Source organism: Macaca fascicularis, chromosome 6 (assembly GCF_037993035.2).
Source record: "Macaca fascicularis isolate 582-1 chromosome 6, T2T-MFA8v1.1".
NCBI lineage: Eukaryota > Metazoa > Chordata > Mammalia > Primates > Cercopithecidae > Macaca > Macaca fascicularis.
The window spans coordinates 119,347,612-119,368,748 of NC_088380.1; the positions used below are offsets into that span (position 1 = coordinate 119,347,612).

Below are 21,137 nucleotides of genomic sequence, written 5' to 3' on the forward strand. Positions count from 1 at the left end.
CGATCATGCAGTGGCCTCACTATAACTTATAAGTAGAAAAGGCAAGAATACCATCTAAGAATCACAGAAAAAGGCATTAAAATCAGATTTTTTTTTTTTTACCATATTCTTTTTGTTCTACTTTCCTCCTTATTTTTGGTGCTTTATCCACACCATGATTCTTTGACATGCTAAAACAAGCCACGCTCCCTCCTACCCTGGGTCCTCTGCATATGATCTGTTTTACCCAGAACACTCATCCTCTACTCTTCCTTGCCTAGTTAACTCCTATTTATTCTTCAAGTCTTTACTCAAACAGCACTTCCCAAGAGAGCTCTTCCAAACCTCCAGACTATTTCATTTCTCTCTGTTATATATACTTACAGCACCTTGTACCCTTCTTTCATAGCATTTGTCAATTTTACCTTTATTATTTCTGTCATTATTTGACAGTGTCCCTGACTAAACTGTAAGGTCCAAGATAGCATAGAACAAAGTCTAGTTTTGCTAGCACTGTATTTCCCAGCATCTAATGCAAGTAACTAACGTAGTAGATGGTCAGTAATTTTCTTCAAATATATTGACATCTTCACTTATGTTAATGTCAAATCTTTGTGGTCTTAGATTCATTTTGTCACTAGGTTGACTTTATATATGTATATCTATTTTTGTGGATTTCATTGAATTCTATAGCATGATTTTCAGATGGTACTAATTATTCTTATATTTCTGGATTACTGAGTGCTACCTCACTTTTGCCAGCATATAACTAATACTAGTTTATTGATGGAAATGTTGCATATAAATCAATTTTTTAAGTCACAATTTTAAAATGTTCTAGGAAAGCTTGATGTTTAAAGAAATTCCATTAGGAATCACTGTTATTTAATTATCCACTGTTAGGTCAGATTTTTAATGCATAATTTTTATTTTAGATATTGTTTTCCTAGAACAAGCATATAGGTGCTTCTATAAAAGACAGTGAGAAATTCTTTTATTTCTTTAATTTTGTGCTGGTATTTTAATACAGTGATTGCTTTGTACTAGAGATAATCTATCTTGAAATGACTGCTTTTACTGGATATAATCTGTCATTTTAATTTCCTGTTAACAGATGGTGGTTGCATTAGAAAAGGCTTTGGGTTTTATTCATATCAGAATCTAAGAGCCTATCATTTTATTTCACCTAACTTATATTAGAAGATATACATATATATATGTATATATTCTGTGTATAAATATACCTAAGTAGAAGATATTTGTAAGCTTAGGTAATAGTTTTAACTGTTGTTATTTACAGCTCCATTAATTGTCAGAATCATGTAACCTTACAGAAAAGATAGTTATTTGTTCTACTGGGGTTATGTTCCTGATAGTAATGTGAGCACAGCTGGTAGAGGATGGCATTCCGTCTCAGGAAATCCTTTGTCTTGTGCAGCTCTAATGCTCAAGGGACACACTTCACTTTCCTCTTACCGAGATAGTCGACCGCCAATCATACTGGAGGTTATGAAGTGTAACATGCAGTTCCATGCCTTTATCAGTCTGTATAATTGACGTATTCAGAGCTTTAAAACAAAAAAGAAAAAAAGCTGTGAACTAAGAAAGCCTACACCATTTTTGCTTGTAATGATGTTAACTCCATGTTAACAGAGGTCATCTCAGAACAAGCATGAAACCGGCTCACATGATGCTGAGCGGCAGAATGAAGGTCAAGGAGTGGCAGAAATCAACATGGCAACTTCTGGTAATGGTCAGGTAAATAAATTATTTTATCGTATTTTTGAAATTATTTAAATATCAGAAAAGTATGAAGCAAGATGGTTCTCAGAATGATCTATAAATCTTACCTATTTTCTTAGTCCTGAATGCATATTTCCAGAAGCATTCAGTACCAGCGTGCTGTCATTTCTCTTTATTATGTCAACAATAATGCTGTCAAGATCTTCTAGACCTATTTCTGTGGCTGTAGTTTGTGTTTTAGTCTAAAATGATTGTGAGTAGTTTTTTTTAATAACTCTAAGCTGCATTTTCGTTATATGTATGATTTGACCTAGTTATTTTTGCTTGCCTTGAATAGATTTGCTCTTTCACTAAGACATTCAATGTAAAGACATTTTTATGGGTTTTTTTAAGTTATAAAGGCTTTGTTATTTCCTGTTGTATTTAAAGATTATTTAAATCTAGAAATCCAAGTCTTACTGAAAAAGATAATTGTAATGCACACAAAAAAGTAAAGAGACATGGCCTAATTGTGCTTAACTATTACCACATCATTTTCAGCAAAATTATGAAAGTAAGCTTTTTTTTTTTACACACAGAACTATTATCTTGTTATGCTACTATCAGTTGTCTATTAGATTTTTATTGAAATACAGCCCAATATGATAGAATTTTTCTTTAGGGTGTTCTGTATCCTCCATATTTTCTTCAGTGAATACGTTTATAGTGTAAATGAATGACTTTTTAAAAACAGAATTTCACCAAATTGTTCTTAAAGGTAATTTTTCTACTGTTGATACAGAAAATTTTCTTAGTCTCTCTAGGTTACTTTTGGTAGTATTGTTTTTAAGAATATGCTTCTATTAGTTCATTAAAATGTAAAGCTTAAAATGTCTTATTCTTAAGTATTTAAATTCGTTTTACTGAGTCAAAATAAACATACCTCATTCAGTGTTACTAGTTAGCATTATACTAGAAAACAAGTGGTAAATTAGGACAAAGGCAATTACATTTAAACAGCACATTTGAGTTGTTTATCTGTCTTTTGCCTAGGGAATTAGTTGGAACATTATATATTCCTACACATATGTAGGAGGAAGAAAAATTCAATCTTATATGACAGAAAAAAATATTTCCATAGGAATAGACCAACTCTTAGTGCTTTGGGTCATCTTCCAATTATTATATACTTTGGAAACCTTACCTATCCAGTAAGCTGGCTATGATAAATTGGATCCATATTACACTTACTATATCAAAATAAATTCTAAGTAGATTAGATTTAAAGTCAAAATGAAAACTATTAAAAATATAAAAAAATTAGAAGAAAATGTGGGTAGCATTTTTATAATCATGATGTAGGTAGGAGACCCATAGAGAAGGGATTAATAGATTTCACATTACAGCACGAGACTTAGTATGCCAGGAAATCATAGCGAGACTCCAAAACAAATGACCAAGATCACATTATTTGCAAACATTTATGACATGTAAAAAGTTAAAATTCAAGATGCAAAAAACAGTATTTATATAACAACTATTTATTTAAATAGTATCTTAAAATGGTCTCACGCCATCGTAGAAGTAAAAAAATAGTAATTTTAAAAATAAAATTAAAATGAGCAAAGGACATGAACAGGAAATAAAAGAAGAAATTAAAATGACTTGTAAACATGGAAAGATGATCACCTTTACTAATCATGATATATAAATACAAATTAAAACTAAAATGAGATTTTGTGGGGGGGCCATTGGGTTAGCAAAGATCAATAACACTCAGTATTAGTAATGGTGAGCAAACAGGCATTCTCTTATATCACTTTTAATTGTATGACATGAAACAGCCTTTTGGGAGAGCAATTTTGTCAAATGCATCTAACATCATATATGATGTGCCTGTTGTGAAGCTCATCATTGCAACATCTAAGATTTTATGCTAATGAGATAATCAGTCAAGAGTAATCAGACATGTTTGAAGAGATTCATCATAATATTAACAATAGCAAAAAGTTAGAAATAACCTAAATGGACATTGGTCATAAATTGGTTAAATTATTAGTTAGTCAGCCGTAGGTTAGTTAAGTGGCTCTGGAGTCACCAAACGTAGGAAATCACACTCCCTCACTAACTAGCTTAGTAACAAAAAGTCTCTGAGCTTTAATGTTTCCTCTTTAGTAAAATAAAATGATGATAAAACCTCTACCTCATAGAACAGTTGGGAGAGTGAAATGCAAGATACACTTAACACAGTCCCTGGCATATAGTCAGTGCTTAGTAAAAGGTAACAGATGCTGTTGTTAACAATTGTTAATAATTATCTTTAACAAATATGTATTATATGCCAAATACTGTATTGGACTCTAGAATTGATAATTGAAGAGTACAGATAGTCCTTGGCCTCATGGAACCTATATGGTACATCCATGCAAATATTAAAAATGATAAATTACATCTCTGTTTAAAGATCTAATTTTTAGCCTTCAGCATTGCCTTTTCTAGTATATCCTCCATATTATAGTCAGTTATTCTTCTAAAACACAAATCTGATTATATCGCTTATTTGTTTAAACCTTTCAGTGGCTACTCACTTCACATATATTAGAATCCAGATTCTTCATGTTGCTTGCTCTTCCAAGAGTATCTCATAATATTTGCCCCCATTTCTCACCACTCCCTCAACTTCAACTTCTTCAGTTCCTTGAGTATGTCCAGGCCTTCCACAGGACATTCCTTTTGCCTAGAACTCTCTTCTGCTTCAGTTCATATTATATGTTTTACTCATCCTTCCCCACAATTTAAATGTCACTTCTTCCTGGACATTTTCCTTGTCTCCACCTATCTGGAATAAATAAATTACTCTTTGATACTCTGTATTCCTGCTCTCAAGAGTGCTTAGCACAATTTATCAATGGTTTAATTGTCTTCCTTCCTTTTTAAAGTCCTTTAAGCCACACCTGCTCCCCACTGTATGCCAGACAACTAATATATACCTGGCAGAGAGCATTTATGTTGAATATTAATAAATATTATCGACTTAGGTAATTATAACATTTTTTCTGAGACGGAGTCTTGCTCCGTCGCCAGGCTAGAATGCAATGGTGCGATCTCAGTTAACTACAACCTCTGCCTCCCAGGTTCAAGCAATTCTCCTGCCTCAGCCTCCCGAGTAGCTGGGACTACAGGTGCCCACCACCATACCCAGCTAATTTTTGTATTTTTAGTAGATACAGGGTTTCACCGTGTTGACCAGGATAGTCTCAATCTCTCCACCTCGTGATCCGCCTGCGTCGGCCTCCCAAATTGCTGGCATTGCAAGCATGAGCCCCTGCGCCCGGCCAATTACGACTTTTTTAGTTTTAAAAAAGCAAGTGTGCTGGGCGTGGTGGCTTACACCTATAATCTCAACACTTAGAGAGGCCAAGCGGGAAGGATTGCTTGAGGGTAGAAGTTCGAGTTCAGCCTGGGCAACATAGGGAGACTTCGTCTCTACAAAAAAAAAATAAAATAAAAATTAGCCATGTGTGGTAGTCCCAGCTACTTGGGAGGCCGTGTGGGAGGATCACTTGAGCCTGGGAGGTCAAGGCTGCAGTGGGCTATGATCACGCCACTGCATTCCAGCCTGGGTAACAGGGCAAAAAATATTTTTTTATTTTTATTTTTTGTCTAAAAAATAAAAATTTAAAAGCAAGTGTGTATGATCTCATTATACATATGTATGATGTGTGTATATGCATAGAGAAATGTGCGGGAGAATGTTCTTTAAAATGTTTTCAATAGTTACCTCTGAGTGCTGGGATTTTTGTGGGTTTTACTTTCTTATTCTTTTGTGTATTTTTTATTTTTTGTAATGAATGTGTATTATTATAATTTATAACAACTAAAAACCATTTTCATTTTGGGAAAATAGAAGAAAGCACTGTCTTGATTTCCATTGTGTGGTAGTTTAGGTTGTCTTACTTCAGAGTCCTACCATGACATACATCATGTCTTTGATGTCAGTATAGGGATGGCAGAGAAGAAGATCTATTGAAAATAGTAAATCAGGGCCCGGTATTCATTCCTCCTTTAAGTGATGAACTCTGATAGTGCTATGGATTCAGAGGTAAACATAAGCATGTTTGTTTAGCAGTAGCAATCGTAGACTTGCCCACCAAATTGGTGTTTGTATGACACTAATGCTGCTAATACTATCTGGTTACTTTCAGTCACTGTTTTGTTTTTGTTTTTTTCTTTTTCTTTTTCTTTTTTATTATAATTTAAGTTCTAGGGTACATGTGCACAACGTGCAGGTTTGTTACATATATATACATGTGCCATGTTGGTGTGCTGCACCCATTAACTCGTCATTTCCATTAGGTATATCTCCTAATGCTATCCCTCCCCCCTCCCCCAACCCCACAACAGGCCCTGGTGTGTCATGTTCCCCTTCCTATGTCCAAGTGTTCTCATTGTTCAGTTCCCACCTATGAGTGAGAACATGCGGTGTTTGGTTTTCTGTTTTTGCGATAGTTTGCTGAGAATGATGGTTTCCAGCTGCATCCATGTCCCTACAAAGGACACGAACTCATCCTTTTTATGACTGCATAGTATTCCATGGTGTATATGTGCCACATTTTCTTAATCCAGTCTATCATTGATGGACATTTGGGTTGGTTCCAAGTCTTTGCTATTGTGAATAGTGCCGCAATAAACATATGTGTGCATATATCTTTATAGCAGCATGATTTATAATCCTTTGGGTATATACCCAGTAATGGGATGGCTGGGTCAAATGGTATTTCTAGTTCTAGATCCTTGAGGAATCGCCACACTGTCTTACGCTAATGGTTGAACTAGTTTACGGTCCTGCCAACAGTGTAAAAGTGTTCCTATTTCTCTGCATCCTCTCCAGTACCTGTTGTTTCCTGACTTTTTAATGATCGCCATTCTAACTGGTGTGAGATGGTATCTCATTGTGGTTTTTATTTGCATTTCTCTGATGGCTAGTGATGATGAGCATTTTTTCATGTGTCTGTTGGCTGCATAAATGTCTTCTTTTGAGAAGTGTTGTTCATATCCTTTGCCCACTTTTTGATGGGGTTGTTTGCTTTTTTCTTGTAAATTTGTTTGAGTTTTTTGTAGGTTCTGGATATTAGCCCTTTGTCAGATGAGTAGATTGCAAAAATTTTCTCCCATTCTGTAGGTTGCCTGTTCACTCTGATGGTAGTTTCTTTTGCTGTGCAGACGCTCTTTAGTTTAATTAGATCCCATTTGTCTATTTTGGCTTTTGTTGCCATTGCTTTTGGTGTTTTAGACATGAAGTCCTTGCCCATGCCTATGTCCTGAATGGTATTGCCTAGGTTTTCTTCTAGGGTTTTTATGGTTTTAGGTCTAACATTTAAGTCTCTAATCCATCTTGAATTAATTTTTGTGTAAGGTATAAGGAAGGGATCCAGTTTCAGCTTTCTACTAATGGCTAGCCAGATTTCCTAGCACCATTTATTAAATAGGGAATCCTTTCCCCATTTCTTGTTTTTGTCAGGTTTGTCAAAGATCAGATGGTTGTAGATGTGTGGTATTATTTCTGAGGGCTCTGCTCTGTTCCATTGGTCTATATCTCTGTTTTGGTAATAGTACCATGCTGTTTTGGTTACTGTAGCCTTGTAATATAGTTTGAAGTCAGGTAGTGTGATGCCTCCAGCTTTGTTCTTTTGGCTTAGAACTGTCTTGGCAATGTGGGCTCTTTTTCGGTTCCATATGAACTTTAAAGTAGTTTTTTCCAATTCTGTGAAGAAAGTCATTGGTAGCCTAATGGGGATGGCATTGCATCTATAAATTACCTTGGGCAGTATGGCCATTTTCACAATACTGATTCTTCCTAATCGTGAGCATGGAATGTTCTTACATTTGTTTGTGTCCTCTTTAATTTCATTGAGCAGTGGTTTGTAGTTCTCCTTGAAGAGGTCCTTCGCATCCCTTGTAAGTTGGATTCCTAGGTATTTAATTCTCTTTGAAGCAATTGTGAATGGGAGTTCACTCATGATTTGGCTGTTTGTCTGTTATTGTTGTATATGAATGCTAGTGACTTTTGCACATTGATTTTGTATCCTGAGACTTTGCTGAAGTTGCTTATCAGCTTAAGGAGATTTTGGGCTGAGACGATGGGGTTTTCTAAATATACAATCATGTCTTCAGTCACTGTTTTAAAACAATATTGCAGCTCTTCCGAGATCCTGATGTAAATGTGCGACCTGTATCTGTGGGACCGTGATTTGTTGTTCCAATAGTCCTTTCATCTAAATAGGATCTATACATATGACCGCCTCTTGGGATTGATTAGTTTGTTTTGTTTTATTATTTGCTCAAAAGACAGCCACCAACACTAACTGAAAATGAAAATCAGTCTCTTTGACTTTCTCAGGATCACAGCAGTGTGCTCTGCCAAAGTTTTGTCCTAGAGTAATTCTCTTCACCACCACGTGGGAATGTATTCTACCCCTTCTCTCACCTGGTTTCCTGCCCACAATTGTTCTCTTTGAAAAATCCTTCATTGGCTTCCCTTGATTGTTAGAAAAATGATAACCATTTATTGTGACTCAGGCAACTTGGCCCCTACCTATCTTGTCAGCTTTATGTCGCATCTTGCTCTCACATCTCCATTCTGGCCTTCTCTCAGTACCTCATATTTACTGGGCCTTCTCCTACCACAGCCTGTACACATGTATAACTGTTTCATGTAGTGCTTGGTTCATCCCATTTTGCTCAGTTAGCACCAGTTCATGTGTGTCGGAGCTTAGGCACCAGTTTCTCAGAGAGGCTCGGCTAGATCAAATCTCACTATCATAGGCTGTCACAGCATGTTCCTCTCCTTTGAAGATTACTACATTTGCAGTTTTACATTAATTTGTGTGATGACTTGATTAGTATTTTTGTTTCCCCCACTAGACTGTAAGCTCCAGAATGGCACGGATTCTATCTAGTTTTGTTATTTTCATACCCCCACAGTTCCTGATAAATAGTAGATAACAATAAATATTTGGTGTGTGGAAGGCCGACTAATATCCCTGCTAAATAAAGGGTTTCTTGATCTGTTTTTACTCTCTCATGGAAGTTAAATGGAAGGAAAAGCTTAGGAGTAAATTATACAGGCCAGATCCCTGTTTGCTTAGCATATAACTATGTGTATAATTTATTAGTTGGTTCTCAACTTTATTTATTTCTTTATTTATTTTTTGAGACAGGGTCTCACTCTGTCACTGTACTCTGACTGGAGTACAGTGGTGCAGTCTCGGCTCATTGAAATCTCTGTCTCCCAGGCTGAAGCCATTCCTCCACCTCAGCCTCTTAGATAGCTGGGACCACAGGTGCATACCACTGCGCCTGGCTGATTTTTTAATTTTTTATAGAGACAGGATCTCACTGTGTTGTCCAGGCTGGTTTTCAATTCCCAAGCTCAAGTAATCCTCCAACATTGGCCTCCCAAAGTGCTGGGATTGGCTGGGCACGATGCTCACACATGTAATCCCAGCACTTTGGGAGGCTGAGATGGGTGGATCACTTGAGGTCAGGAGTTCGAGACCAGCCTGGCCAACATGACAAAACCTCGTTTCTACTAAAAATACAAAAATTAGCTGGGCTTGGTGGCATGCACCTGTAATCCCAGCTACTTGGGAGGCTGAGGCAGGAAAATCGCTTGAACCCAGGAGGTGGAGGTTGCGGTGAGTTGAGATTGTGCCACTGCACTCCAGCCTGGGTAACAGAGCAAGACTCTGTCTCAAGAAAAAAAAAAAAAAAAAAAAAAGGTAAAACCAAAGTGCTGAGACTGCAGGCGTGCACCACCATGCCCAGCCCTTGGAAAGTTTTAACTAAATATCTTCTATACGTCAGAGTGTTTCTATGACAATTATAATTTGACAGTTTACTATGGTAATTGTATGTTAGAGAGTTCTAGGTTTTTGTAATTTGTTATTTGGGGAATTTAAGAAATTAGTTTTTCCAGTACTTTTTATTCTTCTTATAAGTTACATTGTTACTTTTGAATCAACCTTATATAATTTTTTACATAAACATTATTTTTTATACTATACTAAAACTTACTTCTGTCATTTAATAATACTTCTGAGATATCTTTTCCTATCTATATATGGTTTATAGATATGGAAGTTTTTAATCCATTTTTTCTTTCACTCTTTTTTCTTTTTTTCAAGCAACCCCAGCTTTTCTATTTGAAATTTAGAACCAGGTCTCTGGTAATAGCCAGTATATAATAATAAAGTTCAATTAAAAATAGGAAAAAGATGGAATGATAGAAAAACCCACTCTGCTGCCACTGGTTTTTAAAACTTTTTCTTATGGAAAATTTTAAACATATACAAAGACAATAATATAGTGGTTCATATCCACATATAACCCATTCACTTTAACCTCCCAATTTACTTTTTAACAAGATTCCAGGCATCATCATCACTTCTTCCCTATTTCACTGTGTATTTACAAAAGATAAAAGTACTTATTAGAAATATATAACTGGCCAGGTGCGGTGGCTCACACCTGTAATCTCAGCATTTCCGGAGGCTGGGGCGAGCGGATAACTTGAGGTCAGGAGTTCGAGACCAGCCTGGCCAACATGGTGAAACCCTGTCTCTACTGAAAATACAAAAATTAGCCGGGAGTGGTGGTGTGCACCTGTAGTCCCAGGTACTCAGGAAACTGAGGCAGGAGAGTCACTTGAATCCAGGAGGCAGAGGTTGCAGTGAACCAAGATAGCGCCACTGCACTCTGGCCTGGGCAAGAAAGTGAGACTCTGTCTCAAAAAAATTAAAAAATTAATAAATAACTGCAGTGCCATTATTACATCTCCAAAGACTCTGACAGTAATTGTTTTAATAGCATCATCTATCCAGTCAGTATTCAAACTTGTAGTTGTTTCATGTCTTTTTCACAGTTTATTTGCCTCAGGGTCCAGATAAGGTCCGTGAATAGGAATTAGTGTATCTCTGATGTCATTCTAATCTGTATGTTCCTTCTTTTTGTTTTATGGACACTTAGTTATTGAAGAACTAAAGTTGTTTTTCTTTTTTCTTTATGGTTTCCTGGCGTTTTATTTTTGTTTTTGTTTTTTTAGTCAGGATCTCACTCTGTCACCCAGGCTAGAGTGCGGTGGCACAATGACAGCTCACTGCAGCCTTGAACACCTGGGCTCAAGCAATCCTCTCTAGTAGCTGGCACTATAGGTGCTCACCACCATGCCCTAGGCCTCCCTCTGTTCCCCAGGCTGGTCTTGAACTCAAACTGATCTCAAGCAGCCCTTCTGCCTCAGCCTCCTGAGTTGCTGGGATTACAGGTGTGAGCCATCATGCCTGGCTTCCAAAGGTTTTTTTTTTATAGTGTCTCATACTCTCGGTTTTGCTGATAACTCCCCATGATATACTTCAACATGTTTCTTTATAATCTGTATGTCCTATAAATTAGTAGATTTCAGTATCTGAGAATATTCAAGAAGTAGAATCAGTCAAGCTTAGGGATTGGATATGAGTGTTTAGGGGGAAGGAGAAGTCAAGAATTACTCCTAGGTTTCTGTTAGGCAGCTAGAAGGGTAGTGATGCAATTTAGTAATAACGCTAGATAAGGAGGAGGTTTGTGAGAGAAAATAAGAGTCTAGTTTTGAAAAAATGTTAAGTTTAACTTTAAAGATGTTAGGTCTGAGACATCAAAGCAGAAATGCAGCTGGGTGCAGTAGCTCACGCCTGTAATCCCAGCACTTTCGGAAGCAAAGGCAGGTGAATCACTTGAACCCAAGAGTTTGAGACCAGTCTCGGCAACATAGGGAGACCCTGTCTCTACAAAAAATACAAAAAGAAAAAAAAAAATTACTCACGCGTGGTGGCATGTGCCTGCAGTCCCAGCTACTTGGGAGGCCAAGGTGGATTATCTGACCCTGGAAGGTCAAGACTGCAGTGAGCTGAAATCATGCCACTGCACTCCAGCCTAGGCAACAGAGTGAAACCCTGTCTCAAAAAAATAAACACACAAAGTAGAAATATGAGGTAGGCTATTAGATTTGGAATTGAGAGGAAGGGTAAAGAATTGGTAATTAAAGGTATTAAAGATTTTTACATCCCCAGTGAGTATACAGTGAGAAGATGAATACCTAGGCTAAATATCCAAAGCAGTAGAATAATATTGTTCCAAAAAAGAGGGAAAAGTTAACAATTTCCACAACTGCCACGAGGACTAAAAAATCACCTTGGGTTTCACCAAAAAAAAAAAAAAAAAAAAATGTTCATTGCTGATCTTGTCAAATGCAATTTCCTTGGGCCTTCTTTCCTACTATATTATATTGGAGTGAGCTGAAATTAAATGGAAGGTTAAAAAGTAGAAGAGAAGCAGCCAGGCATGATGGCTCACACCTATAATCCAGCACTTTGGGAGGCCGAGATGGGCAGATCATGAGGTCAGGAGATCAAGACCGTCCTGGCCAACATGGTGAAACCCGTCTCTACTAAAAATACAAAAATTAGCTGGGCATGGCAGCATGTGCCTGTAATCCCAGCTACTCGGGAGGCTGAGGCAGGAGAATCGCTTGAACCCGGGAATCAGAAGTTGCAGTGAGCCGAGGTCCTGCCACTGCACTTCAGCCTGGCGACAGAGCAAGACTCTATCTGAAAACAAAAAGTAGAAGAAAGCAATTTTAGCTAACTGTAAAGATGTCTAGATGTGAACTGCCCAAGAGAGAAAAGATCATTAACTGATACAGACTATAAGTTTGAGAGAAAATTTGTTTCTGTTTTTTAAGATAGAAAAGATGAGGATGTTTGAATGCTGATGGAAAGGAGCCAGTAGAGAAGAGTTGAAGATCACTAAGATCAAAGAGAAATGAGAGAAAGGATCCAGAGCACATCTAAAGGGATGGACCTTAGATAGGAGGAGGGGAACTCTGATTTCACAGCAGAAGGTGGAGATGGATATATATGCAGGTAATTTTAAGGTTCTGGTTAGCAAGAAGTTGAGGAAATTTTGTCTGTTGGCTTCTATTTTTCTATAAAGTAGAAGTTATATGCAGTAAGAGAAGAAGAGACACAGTTTTGTATAATACAAAATGAAGGATATCAGAAATAGCCAAAGAAAGGAGAGCTGACAAGGGAAACAAAAAGATGGCAGTTATGGCATGGAGGGTCTAGGTATATTGGTGACCATAAATGTATATCGACAGCATCCTAGCGAGTTACATAAGTTTCTCACATGCTCACATTTCTTGAATGCTGCCCGGCACTTCATGTCAGGGTGTAGAGAAAACAGACAGTTGGATTCATCTGTAGTTGCAATGTTTCCAGACAAGTGGGATAGAATAACTGCAGTGCAAAGCTGTTAAAAACTAGGAAGAGAATTATGAAAGTGATAACCAAAAGAAATCCAACCTGAAATATATAGAAATATGTTGGATTTACTAGTCATTTCAAAGAAGCAATGTCTTACTTGTGGTCAGGAGTTTGAGACCAGCTTGGTCAACATGGTGAAACCCTGTCTCTACTAAAAACACAAAAATTAGCCAGGAGTGGTGGCACATGCCTATAATCCCAGCTACTCTGGAGGCTGAGGCAGGAGAGTCACTTGAACCTGGGAGCCAGAGCTGGTAGTGAGCTGAGATCATACCACTGCACTCTACCCTGGGCAACAGAGCAAGACTCCATCTCAAAAAAAAAAAAAAAAAAAAAAGCAACGTCTTAGAGAAAGTTGAAGACCAGGAAATAAAAGGAGCATGAAGTAAAAAGTTGAGGATGTATGGGTATTTATAAAGCATTTAGCGTGGATTCTACAGGAAGGTTGGATAGGAAAAAGGACAGTGGGAAATAGGGTCTCACACAGTTTGACACTGAGAGTCAGGAATGATACAGCAAGTGCTTCTATCTTTGGACAGTGAGCAAGGCTGATTCAAGGGATGTGCAATCATGACTGACTGAGCAGGTCTTGAGGTTGTGAGAAAGTCCATCACACTCAAGTTTCTTCAGAATTTAGTTATGAGTTGGGTGGGAAACAATTCTTAGGAAGTTATTAACCATTTCTTGTGGATAGGGAGACTCTGGTCCCTCTGAAAGTCACTCTGAAAGAAGTTGGCTCAGGTCTAGCCTTAATAAAACACCTAAGAAAGATTCTCATGGACCAAGTTCTAGGCTCATAGAGAGTACGGGTATGTGTACCCCTTGGTATCTCCTAATAATAAATACATCTAAATTTCTCCTGAGACAGATGGGGAATGAGGAGTGTCTCAAAATCCAGAAGCTACATAGGAAGATAACTAAGACTGAAGCTTAGAAAATATTTGGTGTCTACACTGAAATGAATGTCAGAAACATGTTTTATTGTGGAAACAAGTTTTCCCTTGTTTCGTAATTAAACCTCCTGTTTTCTTTTGCTTCAAGTAGTACATTAGTTAGCTATTGCTGCATAACAAATTGCCCCCAAAACTTAACAGCATTACTAGACACTTATTTTTGCTTCTATGGATCACAAATCCTGGTGCAGCTGAGCTGCCTGTCTCTGGTTCAGGGTTTCCCACAAGACTTCAGGGTATTGGCTGGGGCTGCAGTCATCTCAGGGCATAACCGGAGGATCTGCTTCTAAGCTCACTTATGGCTATTGAAGGCCTCAGATCCTCATTGGGTGTCAGCCAGAGAGACATCAGTTCTTTGTTACATGGGCCTCACCACAGGGCAGTTCACAGCATAGTAACTGGCTTCCCTCAGAGGGAACAAGAGAGGTGCCCAAGATGGAAGCCACGTCTTTGTAACCTTACCTTGAGAGTGCTTCTCATCACTTCTGTAGCATTTGATTCACTAGAAGCAAGTCACTAAATCTAGCCAAGACTAAAGGGGAAGGAATTACAAAAGGGCATGAATACCAGGAGGCAAAGATCTATCTCGGAGGCTGCCTACAAACAGTAAAGATATTTAGACATCTTCAAAGATTGTGTGTTTGCTTCAGGACAAAGACTCATTTCCCTTCTATAGACCAAGAAAAAGGTTCCTTGTCTGAATTTACTAAAAAAGCCCCAACTATCCTCCTTAGCCTGAGTCTCGGTCCCTCAGATCTACCTCTATTAATTACAACCAGAGTGAGCTCCTTATGTTCAGATTTATTTGTAGTTCTCCCTCCCCTTCCTCTCCACACACACACAAACACAAATATACCATGTTCTTTCTGACCCTTGCTTATGCCTCTGCCTCTGCCTGGGCTGCCTTGTGGCTAATCTCCCTCATTCTTATTATTAACTAAATTACTCCTCATGGTTCAAGTCCAAATTCAGATGCCACTTTTTCAGGAACCAAGACTGAATTGTGCGTCTTCCTGTGTGTTCATACAGTTTCTGTCAAAGCACTTACCCACACGTATTTTCATGTTCAGCTTCTCATCTAGATACTGTGTGTAGTGTGGTTGAGAATGTCTTAGTTCTATCCCTGGTGACTAGCATACTACCTGGAAAGTAGCAGGGGCTCGGGCAATATTTGTTGCTTGGTTGCATGTGGATTTAAAGAACATTCTAGAAGCAGTCAATAGCTGGTGGCAGTGGAAAGAGATGTAAGATGAGTCTTTCCTTGATGCCTCTTTTCCCTTCCCTAAGGAGGATTAGTAATTAGTTTTGTCCTAGAAGTGTCCCTGAAGCGTAAAGAGTCCAGACCCACAAAGGAAGCAGAGACTGGAAAGGGGAGCCACTCTGGTCTCTGAGCTAGTATTCTCAGTCCAACCCCAGACTTCCCTATGTGAATATGAATAAAATGAAGAATGGATTTTCTTGCTTTTATATGGGGACATATTTTTTAAAACCTCTCAAGTTAGGATTTTTTAAAGATCACTTTTATTGAAGAAAGATTAGTGTGTGATAAAATGTATCCATTTTAAGTGTACAGTTGAATGAGTTTTGACAAATGTAGTTTTCTCTTAAAAATGCTGATCTAAAATACTAATTATTGTGAATAATGGTCTAAAATAGTTTTGTGCACTAGTCAGGAAAACCTCACCTTAGCTTATAACATGACTTATACAGAAGTTCTAAGCAGCCCTCATAAAAAATAACTTTGGAGTATCACGTATTTAAGGACTTTATAACAAATTTATAACAAATTTGAACAAGGAATTTATGAAGAATTCAGAAATCTCTGTATGAGCACTTAATTATTACCTGGTAAAAATCCTGACAAATCACTTAGGAATGCATTGTTAGCAGTTTCCTATGTTGTCTACCAAAGTGGAAATTAACTGGCAAACAGTTTAGGTTGCTAGCTAACAGAGAAGAAAAGTTTCTAATACGTCACCATAGCTAGGCTCATAGGCTCATTCCTATAGTCCCAGCTGCTCTGGAGGCTGAGGTGAGTGGATCACTTGAGCCCAAGAGTTCAAGGCCAGCCTGGGAAACATAGTGAAACCTCATCTCTAAAAAAAAGAAAGACAGAAAAAGAAAAAATCACCAAAAGTGAAGTTTATGCACAAAAGGAAATTATAAGGTGTGTTGGTTCCAAAATTCTACCCCTTGTACCCTCTGCAGTAGGAGGTGCCATCTCACGGTCCTCAGAACCTTTTACTCCCATTGTGGTTTTCTCTTTCCCTTCTCCAATTAGCCAGAGCATATATATCTGAAAGACAATTCGAATGATGTCCTGCATCTTGACATTCTTATGGATTTTACTAATAGCTCCTCATTTATTTATAATTCAACAAATATTTTGTGGATACCTACTAATCCTAAGATCACCCTTGGTACTAAGAATGCAGCAGTGAACAGAATAAAGTTTCTGTCCTCAAATAACTTACATTTTAGCTTTTCGTTTTGCAAGGTTGAGAACTGCAAAAGAGTGCCTGCAAATATTGCTGACACTATTCTTAGAGTCATTTCCTTAATTATTAATGAATGGATTTAGCTATGGGGTCCCAGATATTTATCTGCAACTCCAGCTCCTGTCCAGAGTTGCATCCTATGTTTTCAGATGCCCATTGGGCATTCTTACTGGATGTCAGATTCAAAGGTGAGCTCAGTTCCCAAATGAAAGCCATCGTTTATTTCTGAGTTTCCAATATCCATTAATAGCATCATTACTTATCCATTTATCCAAGCTTGGCACCTCCAAGTTGTCCTTGACTCCCAGCCTCTTTACTCACATCCAGTCAAGTTATTCAAGCCAATTAATTTGACCCCCTGAATATCCTTCAAGAGCATCCCCACTTCTCTGTTACCACTGCCTTAGTTTGTGCCCTCAGAACCACTCAACTACTGAAAATACCCACTCCCTCATTTCCTACCTGTGATCTCTCCATGCTGTTTTTAAGACATAATTCTGATTGTACCGTTCTCCTGCCTGAAGTCCAGTGACTCCACAGCTTGACAGCAACGTCTTTGAAATGACACAAGATACTTATTGATTTAACCCAGTCTTTATCTCTGACCATACACCTTGTGTTCTATTCACGTTACATTGGAACACTCCACCCTCTCCATATTTGTACCTTTGCACAGTCTCTTCCATCAGTCAGTCTCCTGTCGCAAAATGCCTACCTTAACTGTTACTGATTTTATACAGCCTCTAATAGTCCCTAAGCAGTAATTTCTTTCTTCCTGTTTTCCCTCAGTATTTTGTTCATTCTTCTACTGTGGTGTTTATATTATATTGCACTGCAGTCATTTATTTTTTTCATGTCTTTCTCCAGTAAAAGTTTCAAACAGCCCTTTCTAAACTGTGAGATCTTAGAGAACTTGGACTATAGCAAATTCATACTTAGTTTTCTGGCAATTTGGAGCATTTCAGAATTTGAACATTCCTTCACTGCTTTTCATCAGTGAACTTATCTGAATGTGGCTTTATTTATTTTGATCTATGATAAATTACTACCCTAGAATTTCTTCAGTCTTTGGTTAAGTCCATACTGCAGTTTAATGCTCATATGCAAGAAATCCTCTTTTCTTTAGTTTTTCTCTAAAATATACTTAGTAAGCTTATAGGTAAAAAATAGTTTGAACAGTTATAATGGTCATACTTTTTATGATGTATTTATTTCTTTATCATAAAGACACTTCATTTGGAGTACCTTAACATGAAGTTATCTGTATTTACCTATAGTCTAAATTATACTATCTATAATTTGCTTAATTTTTAGGGTTCAACTACACGAATGGACCACGAAACAGCCAGTGTTTTGAGTTCTAGTAGCACACACTCTGCACCTCGAAGGCTGACAAGTCATCTGGGAACCAAGGTAACAGAAGATTAGAAACCCTGGTCACTAATGCCATGAATACTTTGCTAAGACATTCTTGGCCAGGTGCAGTGGCTCACACCTGTAATCCCACCAAGGCAGGTGGATCACTTGAGGCCAGGAGTTCAAGACCAGCCTGGGCAACATATCAAAACCCCATCTCTACTAAAAATACAAAAATTAGCCGGCGTGGTGGCACACACCTGTGGTCCCAGCTACTTAGGAGGCTGAGGCATGAGAATAGTTTGAACCCAGGAGGCAGAGGTTGCAGTGAGCTGAGATTACACCACTTTCTAGTGGAGAATTCTGATTCACAGTCTCTTAAAGAAATGACATCTTTTTATACAAAGAAGCATAAACAAAGGAAAAATCAGGATTATAAAGAGTGCCAGATTACCTAATTTTTAATTCTTTTTCAGTCTTTCCATCCACTTATCTGCAAGAATACTGAGTTCCAACCAAACTGGCTCACTTCCTTCTTCGTGAACACTCCCTGTGACTTTACACCTCCCTTCCTTGCCTGCACTGGTGGGGACCACCATAAATGTCTGTCAGAATCCTAGCCAGCCTTCAAAACTCTTCTTGGGCTTTGCTTTTTTACAAAACATTTTGATTCCCAAGGTCCTCTTACCTCCCCATGTGATCCATCTACCTCATTTGAATCACTAACAATTTGCATGAACCTGCCTTTTGGAAATAAAGAAATGTTTTTTTACTTGTCTTTTGCTGTGTCTAAGATGGTGCCTGCACGTGAGTAAATATGTATTGAGGTGAATGGAAAAGTTGTTGAAGTTGAGTGTTATTTCATGCTGATAAGTGAGTTTCATTAGAGTATCTTTCTTAGATGCTAGCAAATATTTTAGGATTTGGGAATAGTGTTTGAAAAGAAAATACTTACTTTAGACCAGATGTGGTAGCTCACGCCTGTAATCCCAGAAATTTGGAAGGCTGAAGTGGGTGCATCACGTGAGGCCAGGAGTTCAAAACCAGCCTGACCAACATGGTGAAACTCCATCTCTACTAAAAATACACAATTAGCTGGGCGTGGTGGCACATGGCTGTAATCCCAGTTACTCGAGAGGCTGAGGCAGGAGAATTGCTTGAACCTGGGAAGCAGAGGTTGCAATGAGCCGAGATTGCACCATTGCACTCCAGCCTGGGGAATAAGAGCAAAACTCCATTTCAAAAAAAAAAGAGGAAAATATAGTTACTTTATTATTTTAAAGTCAGAGATTTTATTTTATTATTTTTTATTTTTTGAAACAGAGTCTTGCTCTGTTGCCCAGGCTGGAGTACAGTGGCACGATCTTGGCTCACTGCAACCTCCACCTCCTGGGTTCAAGCGATTCTCCTGCCTCCGCCTCCTGAGTAGGTGGGATTACAGGTGCATGCCACCACGCCTGGCTAATTTTTTTTTGTATTTTTAGTAGAGATGGGGTTTCGCCATGTTGGCCAGGCTGGTCTCGAACACTTGACCTCAGGTGATGCACCCATCTCTGCCTCCCAAAGTGCTGGGATTACAGGCGTGAGCGACTGCACCCGGCCCGTCAGAGATTTTTAAATTAACTAAGATGAAATGAAATTCTGCTATTACTAAACAATATAGTTTTAGTTAACTCGAATTCCATTAATTGTTTTCACAGCATACTCTGTATACTCTTTCTTTACTGTAAATAATATAATAGCTCTTGGGAAATGTATTACTGAAATAACTAATGTTGATTTAAGTAATGATTTTAGAATAATCAATGATATTCTCACTATGAGGCTTAATCCTGTTTATACTTCTTGGAACCTCTTATATGCCAGTAACTGTGCCAGGAGTTGTGTGTACATTATCTCTGGTCCCCTCCAAAATTCTGTGAAGTATTCATATTTCTCTAAATGAGAAAAGAAGCAAAAAAAGTTTTAGGCATGGAAATTTAATTCCAGATCTGTCTAACCTCAACATGTAGTTTTTACTGTAAAAAAAATCTTGAATATTCAAGAGCACTATTGTATGAAAACTGGCAATTAGAATACTGTTTCTTTTTGAAGTCATTTATGCATGATAATATTAAGACCCTAGTATGTATTTTGAATGCCAGCTACTGTCCTATACATGTATTATTTTATTTCAGGTTAATGAAGAAAACATTGTTAGGTAGGTAAATTTCTCCATTTTGCAGCTCAGAAAACTGAGGCTCAGAGAAATCAAATAGCTTGACAATAATAGCACCACAGCTTGCTCCTAAGAGGTGGAGCCAAAATTTGAGCCTAGCTCCAATGAAAACCCATTTATCCACAGTCCTATACTGCCTTCCTAAAATTTTCATATCTAAAGGTATGTGTGTATTTACACATTTAAAGCAGCATTTCTAAACCTCAGCACTATTGGCTGGATAATTCTTTGTTGCGTTGTAGAATGTATAGTAACATCCCTGGTGCTTACCCACTAGATTGCCCTAAAATACCTGTCCTGCAATTGTGACAACCAAAAATGTCTCCAAGATGTTGTCAAATGTGTCCTGATGGGGGCAAAATTGCCCCGAATTGAGAACCACTGAGTTATGGAGATGATGCATTCTTTATATAATAGCCTCTTCTTTTATGTAATACCCTGTAGCTTTAAAATGAGTGGACCATGGTCCAGGATAACTGGGTGCCATTTTCCTCTTTCTAATCGGCTTCTAAGTAAATACTTAGAATTTATTGTCAGAGAGTAATTAGTACTTACTGGTTGCTTTTTTAAAAACTGACTACAAATCCCGGCTCTTACTCTGTATGATCATGGCATTTTCCTTTTTATGACAAAACATTTTTAAATTTATAATCATATAATTTTAACAATATTATCATCTGACGAGAATTAATGATTGCTGAGAATTAGTACTTACAATTGTTGCAGAAATGTTTTCTATTTATTGCTTATGGGTATAGATTAAAAGAAATAAGATAAAATTTTAAATTCTGTAGAGAATTTAACTAAACTGCATTCTCTATGTGTGTGAAATCAGTTGTTTTTCCCTGATTATAGTCAGTGGATTAGCACCAACTGATCTAGGCAAACAGCACTAACAGTTAGTGAGTATGCAAAAACCTACTTTTTCTTTTAATACTGTATTTTACCACTCATATTATTTACTCACATAAACAAACTGGTGATGATACATAGATTTTGAAATAACACTGATTACTTCATCCTGGAAAGGTTTTCGGGGTTTTTTTTGGGGGGG

The 21,137-nt window shown here is 37.7% G+C and overlaps 1 protein-coding gene across 45 annotated transcripts in view; it reads left to right on the forward strand.

Moving 5' to 3' along the window:
- Positions 1–21,137, forward strand: part of APC (APC regulator of WNT signaling pathway) — a 143,905-nt gene that overhangs the window by 95,450 nt on the left and 27,318 nt on the right. For 29 of the 45 annotated variants that reach the window (XM_065545851.2, XM_065545856.2, XM_065545862.2 and 26 more), the window contains 2 exons: positions 1,633–1,737; positions 17,824–17,922. In XM_065545851.2, coding sequence (XP_065401923.1) covers positions 1,633–1,737; positions 17,824–17,922 — 204 coding nt within the window. The remainder of the gene's footprint in view (positions 1–1,632; positions 1,738–17,823; positions 17,923–21,137) is intronic. The other 16 variants (XM_073994050.1, XM_073994054.1, XM_073994063.1 and 13 more) reach the window with 1 other exon arrangement.